At 33.6% G+C, this 14,833-nt stretch overlaps 1 protein-coding gene across 1 annotated transcript in view; it reads right to left on the bottom strand.

Annotated features, from left to right (window-relative positions):
• LOC145242052 (protocadherin alpha-10-like) overlaps positions 1–14,833 on the bottom strand; it is a 182,748-nt gene that overhangs the window by 541 nt on the left and 167,374 nt on the right. The window contains exon 2 of the mRNA XM_080104948.1: positions 1–2,095. This exon is cut by the window's left edge and continues 541 nt beyond it. Coding sequence (XP_079961074.1) covers positions 1–2,028 — 2,028 coding nt within the window. The 5' untranslated portion in view covers positions 2,029–2,095. The remainder of the gene's footprint in view (positions 2,096–14,833) is intronic.

Here is a 14,833-nt window from a genome sequence, read left to right as displayed (position 1 = left end):
GTTCAGCATTTCGTTCGTCTTGTTACTGATGGTGAGCACTAGTAGCATGCTTGTTGTTGCTGAAAGTGCCGGGGTTCCACTGTCTTTGACGATAAACTTAAGCTCATAGGGCCCCGCATCATTTTGTGTCACAACCCGTGAGAATGATAAAAGTCCCGTGTAATGGTTAATGACGAACAATTGTTTATCGTTACCTTCAGCGATTTCATATTTCAGAAAAGCGTTCTCCCTACTGTCGCTGTCAGCAGCTCGGAGAATCGTAATGTTGCTCGAGTGATGTGGATAATAAACAACGTCGAGCGTAAAAGGGTTAACACTAGGGTAAGTGAAGTACGGGGCATTGTCGTTTTCATCTTTTATCTCCACTATCACATTTACCGTATTATTCAGTGATGGGATTCCGCTGTCTTTGACGAGAATTTGGAACTTATAAATATCCTGGTACTCATGGTCTGGAGATACGATAGTAGAAATAAGTCCATTATCTGCAATTTGGAAAGGAAGAAAATGCTTGTTGTTTGTCAGCATCGAATAGGTAAGTCTTCCGCCCGGACCCAAATCAGGGTCTGTTGCATTTACGAACCCGACTGAAATCTTTGGTTCCTGGTTTTCATAGATCCAAAATTTGTAAGTTTCTTTAGCGAATGTTGGTCGGACATCATTTACATCCATCACCTTGATAGAAAATTTGCTCTCTGCATGCAGCGGTGGCGTACCTTTATCCTGACAATTTATGGTCATATCATGGTGATCGTTCACCTCTCGGTCAACTGGGTTCTTGATGGTTATCTTGTATTTCTTCAAGCCAAGACTTTGGAGCTGAAATTTGTCATGGTGAAGGACGCAGTTGACCTCTCCGTTCTGACCCGCGTCGTGGTCAGTTACCTTCACGTAAGCTATGAAGCTCCCAACTTCCATGTCTTCCGAGATGGTTGCCATCTTTTCAGGCGAAGCAGAAACAAAATTCACATCGATGGTTGGAGCATTGTTCTCCTGGTTGATAAGGTTTACCAATACCTTTGCAAATGAACTCAGTGAAGGACTGCCACTGTCTGTAGCCTCAACATATAAGGCGTAGGTTAGTTGCTGCCCCAATGTGAACTTTTTACGCAAGAATATTTCACCTGTGGTCTTGTCCAATTCGAAATGAGATTTCACTGTATCTGAAGTCTGGGAACTGAAGTGGTAGGTTATCTTCCCCATTTGTTCCGAATCCAAATCGCGTGCAAAAAGTACGGCCACAGGTGACATCTTGCTGACCTCGTTCTCAATAGAAACATTATATACTTTCTTTGAGAAGATAGGAGCGTTATCATTTATATCGGTGACCGAAATGTGGACATTTAAGATGCTCTGTTTTGCAGGCGGGCCGTTATCTTTTGCAATTACCTGGATCATGTAAGCATCTTTGAGTTCTCGGTCGAGGCTTCCTTCCAGATTAATGCTGAGTTTTGATGTCCCATCGGCATTTTGAGAAACGGATAATGCAAAGGGCTCATTTACATTTTTCTTGAGTTGGTAGCTTATCTGTGAATTCGTTATACCAACATCCCTGTCTCTGGCATTGGGGATCGATTTCCTCATCCCGATTCTGTCACCTTCTGAAAACGTTATGTTTACAGTTTGTTCTGGAAACTCGGGCTGGTGGTCATTCACGTCTTGGATGACGACTTTGATTTCCAGGATCTTCATGAAGGCCTTTGCTTTTTTGACAGCGACTTCCACTATTTTAAAACACTCTGACTTGCGAGTACAGAGTGCCTCGGAATCCAACATTTGGGCAGTGTATAGTTTGCCCGTTTTCTTGGAGACACGGAACAACTGTGTACTGCCTGGAATGTCCTGCTGCAACTGGCTAAAGGTTATTAGGTTCCTGTCTTTGTGGGGAATATTGTACATGAGATGGGTGTCTGATGCGATGTCCCCCAGATAGGTGCCAGGATTTTGACCCTCTTCAACATAATAGGTGAGGTCAACACAGAAGGAAGTGTGCAAAATTGTCAGAAGGACACACACTGGTAACCGCATGAGGAAAGTTGCAAGGTGAATATTATTCCAGGTTTTAATTATATGAAATGTTCAGTTGGCAATGTATCTGAAATTAAAAGAAACAAAAAAATAAGCATAATACATGTTTTGTTTTATGGTGGTGGGACTGAGGAATCTTGCCCCCTACTCTCTATTTTTTATTTTCGTTTTTTTTTTTTTTTCTTTTTTGAAATTTCTTTTCAGTGGATTATTATCGAATGGACACTAGTCTACCAGATTATCAAAAAAAAAAGAAAAAAAGAAAAAGAAGAAAGCTCAATATTTAAATATGTGTAGAGGGTGCTCAGTTTCGACTGCAATGTTCTTGTAAATTGATCACCCACTTAAGAACCACTTGATGCTTTATGCCAGATTTCGCGAATTTAGCTTTTTTAATTAGTTGAGCCTTTTTTGAATTTTGCTTTTTAAAATAATCTTTAAAAAAGGCTAACCTGCTTTAAAAAAGAGCTAAAGTTGAGAAATTTGGCCTAATCTGGTAGACTAGCGTCCATTTGATAATAATCTGCTAAAAAAATTGAAAGAAAGATGAAAATAAAAAAAATAGAGAAGATAGCAAGATTCTTCAGGTTCGACTATTTTATTAACAAAAAACTGTTGCATAATGAATTAAAACAATTGAATAATAATTTAATAAGGTTCAATTACGTTTATTATTAAATTTAATTAATTCAACAGATAATCTATAAATAGAACAGACAAATTGTAGTTTGAATAGAAAGGCTGTTACTTATTTTGGTGCTAGTAGGGAAACACACACAGAGAGAGAGAGAGAGAGAGAGAGAGAGAGAGAGAGAGATTTATGAACAAGAAGAGAAAAGAACAGGGCATTATGGGTAAAAGGAATGCTATAAAAAGAATATAATATAATATAAATAACACAGACAAATTGTGGATTGAATAAAAGAACTGTTGAATAAACAAAATAGTGCAAGTCGGAAAACTTGATGAAGAAAACGAGAAATATCTACAGACAAAAAAAAAGAAGAACAGGGAATTGTGGGTAAAAAAAAGAATGCCATAAAAAAAAGCATAATTCAGTAGTATTATTTGTTTATGATTTCCAGAGTTTTTTTTTTCTTTAATCTTTGCCTTTTTGTTTTTAAATTAACTTACTAATAAGTGACAACTGATCAAGGATAAAAGTCACTTGAGGATAAGTGTTGATAGGATGGATAGATTGTCAGTTGAATGATGAAAAATATTATGACTGGGATTGAAAATGATAAATAGAATAAATTAAATTTGATAACTTATGAGGATGATTCATAACAAGTATTTGTTGACATTTGGAAACAACAATGTTATAGCTTACAGATAGGAAGTTCTTGCAAAGAAATTCTGTTCTTGGAAATTCATTTTGATTTTGGGCACACGAAGAAAGAAATAAAGCAAAGTTTTTTTTCGCAGCTGTGGTAATAATTTGAGTTTTTGTTGTAAATGCCTTATAAGAGGGACCAGAGATCGGAGCTCAGTCGAGCTCATATCTATTTGAATAATTATAGATAAAGACTAGCAATGTCTCTTCCGTTGAGAAAAGGGGTTGCAGGAAAAGAGAAAAGATTATCTCCCACTCGAGTGTAATGTGGAGAAAGAAAAGAAAAGAAGAGAAAAGAAAGAAAAGCAGAGAAAAGAAAGAGAGGAGGAGATGGGAGAAGGCGAAAAAGAAGAAGAGAAAAAGATTGTGGAAATTGATAAATCGAAAGCAAATAGTTTTGATTTATAATCTTAGATTTTCCGTTGATTCAAATCACACAATCATAAAACGGAATTTGTATTCATTAATTTTCTACAAACACAATTGAACAATAAAAACACAAAAAATATATCACAGAGAATTTTATGATTATTAAAATCATTCTTCCATAAAATTTAAAATTAAAAACAAACAAATGATTTAATTGAATAAAAGTTTGAAAAAGTGTAAGTGTAATATATAAAGTTATCCTTATAGCGACTATATATATATATATATATATATATATATATATATATATATATATATATATATACACTAGCAAAAGTACCCGTCGTTGACTAGGTTCAAAAACAACCTACAGAAAATGGACTCTGGTTTATGAAAGTATGATAGGTTATGAAAAGGAAGGGTTGTAAAGAGATAGCTTCGAATTTGGGGGTATCAAAACCAAAGCAAAATACGATAAAAGTACAAATAAAATAGATAAACCCCATAATTTATTATACCATACCTGTTCACACTGAAACACTTATCACAATATTTTGTGGATCTATATTAAAAAATCTTGTTAAACTTTGTGACATGTTTCCATTCTATGGAGGTCAGGCGCGAACGAACACCCCATAATTTTATTATACCATATTTCTTCAAACTGAAACATAATTATCAAAGTATACTTACGCAGATAGACAAGAAAAGTCTTTATTAAAGTTTGTGCCTATTTCCATTCTATGGAGGCCAGGCGCGAACGCAGACCCCACAATTTTATTATACAATCCCTATTTAAGTTAAAACATACTTATCAAAGTATTATTATGTACATCTATATCAAAAACACTTGTAAACGTTTTTTTTTAATTTTTAAATTTTTTAGTTCCATACTTTGTGGACCAGGCGCGTACGCAGATCCCACAATTTTAATGAATCATCATTATGCCAGATCAAACATACCCATTCCTGTGTCTCGATACATCTATCATTATATGTGATCAGTTTTCTATAATTGTAAACCATATATAGGAGCCTATTTGTGACCAGACACACACATAGACGTTCAGCTTTATATTTTATAGACACACACACACACACACACACACACACACATACACACACACACACACACACACACACACACACAGACGTTCAGCTTTATATTATAGATGCACACACACACACACACACACACACACACACTATGAGATAAAAGTGTGTGAGTTTGTTCCCCTTGGACTGGACTTCGAAACAGCTGGGTTGATTTTCATGAAATTTCATACAAATGAACTTTATGCATCTGGCAATATTCTTAGATAGGTTTTGTGTTGGAATGTCTTCAATAAGTATCGATAATCACAAATATCTGATGAAAGAAGGAACAGGCGATTTTGACCAAAGTTAACATCTTATGGATCCTAACATCACAAGTGCAAATGGCCAATTTCACTGATTTTGATGACAATAAAAAAAATATGGGAGTGTGAAACATTCATTAATCATCATTCAATCCCGGAAACGTCAGATCTCCCTGCTAGTATATATATATATATATATATATATATATATATATATATATATATGATGGCTTCCAACAGTCTTGGCAAACTATGGATACCCACTGTAAGGATGCCTGCACGTGAAATTTTTGTGGCAAGAGTTGTGCAATTTCCAACCGCATCTCTTCCGAGTCGACATTGTTGAATACCAGTGGCAAGTGGAGGTTCAGGACGACTGGAAACAATACCAAGATAAGCGGAAAGAACATACAGCACCTAGGATTCCCCAATGGTCACCCATCTGGTACTAGCCAGGCTTAATGTTGCTTAACTTCAGTTATCTGACAAGAACCGGTGTGCTAACGCGATTATGTCGTACATATATATATATATATATATATATATGTATGTACAGTGTATCACAAAAGTGAGTACACCCTTCACATTTCTTCAAATATTTAAGTATATCTCTTCATGGGACAAAACTGAAAAAATGATTTTTTTGACACAATCAAAAGTACTCTGTCTGCAGCATATATAACAAAGTTAATTTATTTTCCCCTCCTACTACCACTTTTTTTTTTCTTTTTTGCTCAACAGACTCATCCAACCACCCTGGCAACGCCGGGCTGAAATGCTAGTATATATATATATATATATATATATATATATATATATATATATATATATATATATATATATATATATAAAACACTTGTGTGTGTGTGTGTGTGTGTGTGTGTGTGTGTGTGTGAGTTCCCTCCAAAACGACTTCACCAATTTTTATGAAATTTTATGCAAATATACTTTATACTTTATGTGTCTTGGGGTGTTCTTACACGGGGTTTGTATTAGAATACCTCCGATAAGAACTGAAAATCGATAATAAAAAAGGAATAGTTTGAACTTTATAAAAGTTAACACTTTTATAAAACCTAACATCACAAGTGCATTTGAGAAGTTTTATCATTGCACAAGCAGAAGTGCATGGCGTTTATAATCAACAGTAGATTCTTTGATAAGACAAGGGCACGTTTGGAATGAATGCTTCTGTTTAGAGCACACTCCAGCTATGATACTTGACTTTTGCATTTTAAATTTTAATTCTAATGATTCAAAAATAATTTCATAAAATCAACAGTAAGTTCTCTGCAGTGCAATGTTAAGTACACTGTATTGTGAACTAAATCATTGCAGGAAGGTATGTGAGCTTCTTCCTGATGCACCGCAGTGGGTTCTGACTGCAATCAATTTAATTGATGAATAGGCAATTATACAGATTTCAATGACAATAAAAATATTGGAAGTATGGAACATTCGTTGGACCTCATTTAACCCCTGCTAGTATAGAAATATGTATGATGAACAAAGATGGCTGCCAGAACAAACACACAATGTTGAGTCTCCTATGAACTATTTTCTTCTTGCAGCATTATATTGTGCATTTTATCTGTCTAAGCAAAGAATTTCTCATTTTTTCTGAAGAGTATATGCATGAAAAGAGACGATGTTGACATGATAATAACCATTTGCTTCTGCATAACGAAACAGATCTGCAAAAAATGTACCGAAATTTTAACATGTTGGAGGAGCTGTTTTGCATGAAAAATCAATATTTGAATCTTGGAATGTAATTATATTGTTATTCTTTTATATATGCTTTGTAGTTATATTTAACATACATTGAGGTTTTAAACAAAAAGGATTGGAGTAATCTGGTTCAACCTGTGTAGGGTGAATGCTATACAACAAACGAACAGCACAAAATTATCGATAGCAAGACAAAGGAGAGCACCAACTAGAACTCCACTGAAACAGTGCAAAAGTATTTAAAGTCTTTGGTGAGGCTTATTGTCACTCAAATTCCAGAGAAGGCCCAAGGGTGATATATAATAGAAAAAAACGTATCTTATCAAAAAAACATATATATATATATATGATGGACTCTCCCGCCGACTTTAACATATGAGGTTCTGCCACAACAACTAAGTTGCTCGGAAATCCACACAGATGATTTGTTTATAGTGGTGAAGGCTTTGTGTAGAACAAACCACACCTTTTGGTATTATTGCTAACCTTTGTCGGTGCAGATAGCTGCCATAGAACAGAGTATGCTGCAGGTTTTTTAATCAGAGTTTCCTTCTCTTAGATGCATGTCTCAGTCTTAACAAATCTTAAAAAATCTTTCTCAGTGAATTAATGCACGCCCAAATACCAACTTGAAAATTTCTATGACTCGGCGTGGTACATACAGCTCCTAAGTTTCCCAAATAGTCACCCATCTGGTACTGGCCAGGTTCAATGTTGCTTAACTTCGGTGACCTGGCAAGAACCAGTGTGTCAATGTATTGTGCCATATATACATATATATATATCCTTTAGTAATTGAAAGTTCACTCAAACACCACCATTGTTTCAGGGATAGTTCATTAACCAATCTATCACTGCTTTGCTATCAAGCTTGTTTCCTCTAAAGGATGAAGTTGATAGGGAATATCAAATGTATAAGCGGTCTTCAGCCACATGTGTATCCCAGTATTGGAAAGCACCTGGTATTCCCAAATGGCGACCCATTCAGTACCAGCCAGGCTCAATGTTACTTAACTTTGGTGATCAAATATGGACCCATGTGCCGTACCACCTTACGAGATTAGCAAAAAATGTTTGGAAAAAAAATAACTGAACAAGGAGAATGTTGTAGTTTGCTTGAAGCATTGTGCATAGCGTGTAAAGAGTTAAGTTTGGAGGCGATAACAATGCAGTCTGGTAGAAAAACAGTTTGATATGACAGGACAAGGTAAACAATAAATGATAATATGAAAATATTTCAATAATTTTTTATTATTAATTATTTATTTACTAACGTAATATGTGAAACAAGAATGGCATCAAAGTATTATGTTCCTTGAATTTTCAAGGTAAACCTCATCTTCAGAAAGAAAAAAAAATATTGTTATTTTTTTAATAAACTGATTTCCTTTAACTCTTCTTTAGAGAAAGCCTCATAAATAAGACAGAAAAAAGGAATAAGGAAAGAAAAAAACATGAAGAAAAAGAGAAATTGTTTTCTGCTTTTGGATTAAAAGATTTCAGAGAGGAGATTAGTTGTTTTTTTTACTATTCAGTCACCACTTACCAAGGACCAAAACAACTCGAGGATAAGGATTAATCAGATGAAATGATTGTCAGTTGAAACATTAATCGTATTCACTCAGTTCGATAATTTATAAAACATTTTATTACAAATATTTGTTGGCATTGGATTTGTAGATGACCATGTTGTAGTTTGCAAGGAAGCAATCCTGTGGTAATGTGCTTTACAGACGGGAAGTTCTTGCAAAGAATCCCAATCCATGGAAAATTCTGCTAGGTAGATGGCGGAAGTAAGCAAAGTCTTTTCCGTTGGTCATCATCATCATCATCATCATCATCATCATCATCATCATCATCATCTTAAATAACCTTTTTTTGAATGAACAATCGTTTTATTTTTGATGGACAATCTTTATCTGAAATATTTTCATTTGCATCCATCTCTGTTTGAAAACTCTAAAACCATTTAAAAGGTTTCACTTCATAAATTAGAGATTTAACTTAAATTTTCAAAAGCAATTACTAATGTACTTTCTTTTAAAACAACCTTCATCAGAGAAAGAACAGCCAAACAAAGTCAAAGATCTTACTTGAAAACAAAATAAGTTAAGAAGAGGGAATATGGTGAAGAAAAAGGTGATTACACATGAATGGATAAGATCTTTGACTTACTTGTTGTTTCATCAAATACTTCTGCATGCAAAATCCGATCCCGCATTTTGCTAATTCCTACCCTCTGATCAGAATGAGAGTATTTCTTTGAAACTCCGCGGATTAAGGACTATCCATTTATCTAGTGTTTCCTTTTCAGATTAAATATGTTTTTAACTCATTTCAAAGTGTTTTTTAACATATTTTATTAACTGTTTGCTCATATTATAAGCTCTATTTCCTATTTGGTTTTATCGAGCTTTTATATCTGGCTGAGATAATTTTATAAATATTAATTCTTTAATATTTATAATTTACTTTAATTTTACCATCTTGGATCATTTTGGTAAATTCAATTGCAATTTTCATTTTATATATATATATATATATATATATATATATATATATATATATATATATATATATATATATATATACATATATATATATATAAATATATATATATATATATATATATAAATATATATATATAAATATATATATATAAATATATATAAATATATATATATATATATATATATATATATATATATATATATATATATATATATAAACAAAAACACAATAAAATTATACTTAAATGGTGTTCTTCTGACCTTTTGAAGCATGGTTGCCTTCGAAATAATTATCTTCTTTTTCAAAATATTGGTAAGATAAAGAGACGTCAATAAATCACTACTGTTTGAAAGAGTATACTTAAATAATTAAAAAAAAAAAGAACGCCTTAATTGTTAATAAAAAATAAGACATGCGCAAAGATAGCTTCTTTTTTTTTTACTGCTCAATATTATATTGAAGAAAAATACTTATTTCTAACACTTCACAGTTTTGTATTATTTCGATCGTTCTCATCTTGAGTTTTGTTATTCACAAATAATACAAATTATCAATCTTCGTCCTAAACATTCAGAAACACACACTCACAGATGTCAGAAAGGAGATGTGTCGGCGCGTTTGGGGAGATTTGCTGCCGTTAGTAATCTTGTAATTACTATTAGATCACCTTCTGCGCGTGTGAAAACTAAAATAATCATAAGAGAACAAAAAAAAACAAAAAAAAAAAACAATCACTTGAATAACTTCAATGTTCCAGAGAGAATGTGTTGGGTGTTAAAATAACTCGTAATATGGTATGGAAAATAAAACAATAATAAAAAAAATATCAAAAGAAACTTATAACACTGCAGTTTACACCCCCACCACACACACACGTATATCCATTGAATCATCTGTAAAAAAAAAAAAAAAATGAATATCAAGTGTAGCACCAAGTCCTGGAAACATATACCAGAAAGAACAGTTGGTAATAAGTTATGCACCATTAACTATGATTATGCAATTCCTACAATTATGCACCTAAAAAATGAACTTATTAAGCCTGACCTAGCGATATGGAACAAAAATAAAAACGTAGTAACCCTAGTTGAAGTCAGTGTCCCTAATGATGTTGGCTTAAACAGAGCTGAAAGGGATAAGATAATGTAATACTATTGTTTTATGTGTATATGACATGAAAAGAAACTGGAATCTTAGGAAGATCTTCATTCCAGTAATTATAGGAGCAATCAGACTAATGATGAATAATTTTAAAAAACTTCTAGACGAATATACCCGGTGAACCAAGTGCAAGAGAAATACAAGTAATTGCATTTAAATAGACGGTAAGAATCCTAAAAGGATTTCTTGGTTGGAGTCACTAAAATAGTGGATAAATATCTGGCATCCGACAGAATGCCTCATTCTCAGCAAAAATAAAAGAAAAGATAAATAAAAATACAAGAAAATTGAAGAAAATGTTCTATACTAGTGTTATTATGATAATGATGACGATTCAAAATTTATCAGTCATAAATTTTGCTGTCCAAGTGGATTAGAGTGAAAACCAAGGTAGCAGAGAAACGAAACAATTATATGGAACTTGCCAGACAACTGAAAGGAAGAACATAAATAAAAGCACTATAATACCAATAATTTAGGAACAGTCCCAGAAAATCTTGTAAAAAGATTAAGAGAAATTAGAATCAAAGGGAAGATTAAGACCATACAACAAATAGCAATGATAAAAACAGACGAAATCATAAGGAAAATCCTTGAATGCAGATACCAATCCACATAAGGAACAAACACTTTTCATAAATATCAAAAATAAAAAAACACATATGGTGTCATCAGTTTGGCTGATATTACACAAAATTAACTGCAGACGACTGGGTTCCGCCTGTGAATTTATTATTCCCTTGACGGTTTCTCTTTTGGAGTAAGCTGGTTCAACCTGTCTATAGTGAATGCTATACAACAAACAAACAGCACAAAATTGTTGATAGCAAGACAAAGGAGAGTACTAACTAGAACTCCACTGACACGATGCAAGAGTACTTGAACCTTGGTAAGGCTTATTGTCACTAAAATTCCAGAGAAGGCCAATCAGTCCATTGCTAATAAGAAATAAAAGTAAATAGTAAAATAATTCGCAATAATCATCGAAAGTGGTGGAGAGTTTTGGAAATATAAGGAACATTGTTGTTTGTCAAACTCTAGGGAAACACCACCGCTTATTGTAAGTAGGCAATCACTGATAAGCATTTGTGTGAAAACTCTTAGTGAGTATAATAATTAGGGAAAAATCCTTGAGTGTGTAAACCAGCCCTCATAAGCAGATTATGCCGACCAACTAGAGATAAGCTTGAATAGAAATAAGATAAAAAAATATAAAAAGAATACAACTGAAACTGTCAGTAATTATATAATCTGGCATCCCCACCTGCACAAAAATGGTGGAACTAACCTCTATTGATACTAGATAAAATGCTCATGAAGTGTCAAGAAGGATGAAAAGGTCAAGGAAAAAGGTGCAGAGACTACTGAAACCTTTGTGGAGATTTATTACCAATTCCAGAGAAAGCCAACAGTCATTATTAGTGAGAAATCAATGGTAAACAGCTGTTTCAATAATGCAAAGTTATTTACTATAGTTATCGGAAGAAGCAGAGACCTTGGGAGATTTGTTACTCAGATTCTAGGGAACACTAGTTATTATTACCAGTGATGACGTCTTTTAATGAGTAAATAATATTAATAGCGGATATTTATATGGGAAGACCAGCTATTACTCAGACTACAAGAAAAGCCATCAGTTTTTAATAGTACAAAATAATATTTTTTCGTAAAGTTGCAATCAGACAAACATGTCAATCAGTGCTGGTGCATTTGGGAGAATTGTTGTTATTTCTAGTTAAGGCATTTTGCCACTAGGCAGCCTAATGTGAAAACTACAATGATTAAACATAAAAAAAAATCACTGCAATCACTTGAATTTACACACACATACATTAATGGGCACATTTTTTACACATGAATCACTGCTTATCAAGATCTGCAGGCCACTCAAGAATAAAGGTTATTGAGTTTGACAGGTAGATGTGAAACATTAAAGGAATTATAAATAATGTTTGTAACTAACGAGAAATGTTAGGATAAATATCATCAGCTTATTTCCTGTGTGTGAAACCAAAAATACTAACAAAAGAAGAGTTGTGGAGTTGGACACCTTTAGAAGAACAGTTTGTAAGCCCTTTTCCCACAAGCATCCCCTTATGTCATGTATCCTTGTCCTTTTTCTATCTAAGGCATGTGCTGGAACTGCAGATCAAGGTACACGCTGACCTCTAACACTTTTTAGTTAAGGCGTTTGCTGGCTCAACTCCTTTTTAGTTAAGTCATTTATTGATCCAACTACTTTATGATTAAGGCAAGTGTGTGATTCCACCTGTTTCTGAATAAGAACTGGCCACACCTCTTTTCTGATTGAGGCATATACTGGATCTTTTTGTTAGTTACAAAGGCAAATGCTGACCCAGCCTCTTTCTATTTAAGGTACTTGCTGACGTAGCCATTTTATGATTGAGGTATTTGCTAGCCCAACCCTTTCATGAGTAAGTTTTCATTCTAATCCACTTGGACAGCAAAATTTATGATCTGATAAATTTTTAATCGTTATCATTATCGTAATAACACTAGTATAGAGCATTTTCTTTAGACATTTTCTTCAATTTTCTTGAGGCATTCTGTCGGATGCCAGATATTTATCCACTATTTCAGAGACTCAAACCAAGAAAGAATGTGTTGATCTCATCAATTTCTGAATGATGATGATCCTCGTATCGTATAAAGTTTTTATTGTTGGCATTGGTTTCCTCAATATTTTTCTAAGTCAGAATTTTTTCTACAGATACATTGAGGATTACGGTAGGGATCACATGAAGATTGCCAAGATCCTATATAAAAGTGATTTTTGTGGATGAACTGGATTCGAACTTGAGACACTTGGGTTGTCAGTGCGCATTGTTAACCACTAGATCACCGTCATCTCCTTTTTGAGTGATGATGTTCTGACATGATCTGACCCCACCTCTTTCTAAATAAATTATGTGCAAGCTCCGTTCTATTGAGGCAGGTCTTGGCACTCCCCCATCTCCATTTAAATGTAAAATTATTTCAAAGCACATTTATTTATCAAGAAGGAGAAAGAAGCAACCTTAGTAGAAGTTAGTGTCCCCAATGATGCTGAGTTAAACAGAGATGAGGTGGAACAGATGACGAAATGCTAAGGTCTTATGTACAACATGGAAAGAAACTGGAATTTTAGGAAGATTTCCATCATTCCAGTAATTACAGGAGCAATCGGACTCATGAAAAAAAAACTTGCAAAACTACCTAGCAAATATACCCAGTGAACCAAGTGCAAGAGAAATTCAAACGATTGCACTCATTCAGAATATGTGCTATCAGTTGAAATGTATGAGTTAGCGGGTGCATATCTCGAGCGAAACAAAATGATTAGAAAACTGAAAAAAAGAAACAAATAAAGAAAAATCTATATATAAAAGTGAAAATGTGTGTGCGAGAGGACACTTCTCAACCTATATACTCAACGAATTTTGAATCTACAGACTTGAAATTTGATATATAGGGTATTAAGACATGTGAAAAACTTTTTAATCGGTTTCCATTCAAAAAAGGACTGCTTAGAGGTCAAAATTGAAAACTTGGTACATGTGGGTCATCGGATTTTTATATTTGTTTATCAACTGTTTCACGAATATGCATGTGTGAATCGCTCACATGACAGATTACTTATGTTAAGAATAAGTAGGTTTGAAATTGCTTTTTAAAGATTGTGTCAATCTGGCCTAATGGTTATCGTACTTTACTCACTGTCTTTAGGTTTCGTTTCGATCTCAGCTCGATTATTTTTTTTACTTACAAGAAGTGAATTATTTAGAAAAACATAAAACTTGTATGCACATGTCAGTTTCTTTCCATTTTTTTCTTGTTTACTTTATTTTTAAAAGGAATTTAGCATTACCTTTAATACCTACGTTTAATACCTACATTTAATACCTACAGTATTTCTGTTTATAATAAACTAGCAGGACCTGTTAACCGGCGTTGCAGGCTCATAAAAAAAAAAATTAACGTATGAAAAAAACTTAAAGTATGGTTGCTGTTCGTGGCCAACCCACAACCTCTACATGTTAAGAACAGCTTAGGAATAAACACCCCAAACCTCTCCATGTTAAGAACGGCTTTCAGAATAGATAACCCCAATTGCTTCATGTTAAGAATAGCTTTCGGAATAGACACTCCTAACCATCGAAAAGTACTTGTCTCTGCCAAATTTAAATGAGATTTTTGTAATCAGTACAGTCGAAAACCTTTAAAAGTCGTCGGGTTAAAGAAAAATTGTGAAGGTGGAGTTAATGTAAAAATTTACCCACAAAAAGCAAAAAAAAAAAAAAAAAATGAAATTATTGTCTTCTGTATAGAGCGACGC

This window comes from Euprymna scolopes, chromosome 21 (assembly GCF_053919585.1).
Source record: "Euprymna scolopes isolate OS-2025 chromosome 21, ASM5391958v1, whole genome shotgun sequence".
In the NCBI taxonomy this organism is placed as follows: domain Eukaryota; kingdom Metazoa; phylum Mollusca; class Cephalopoda; order Sepiida; family Sepiolidae; genus Euprymna; species Euprymna scolopes.
The sequence above is the reverse complement of the archived record's forward strand: the minus strand, read 5'-3'. Positions and strand labels throughout refer to the sequence as shown.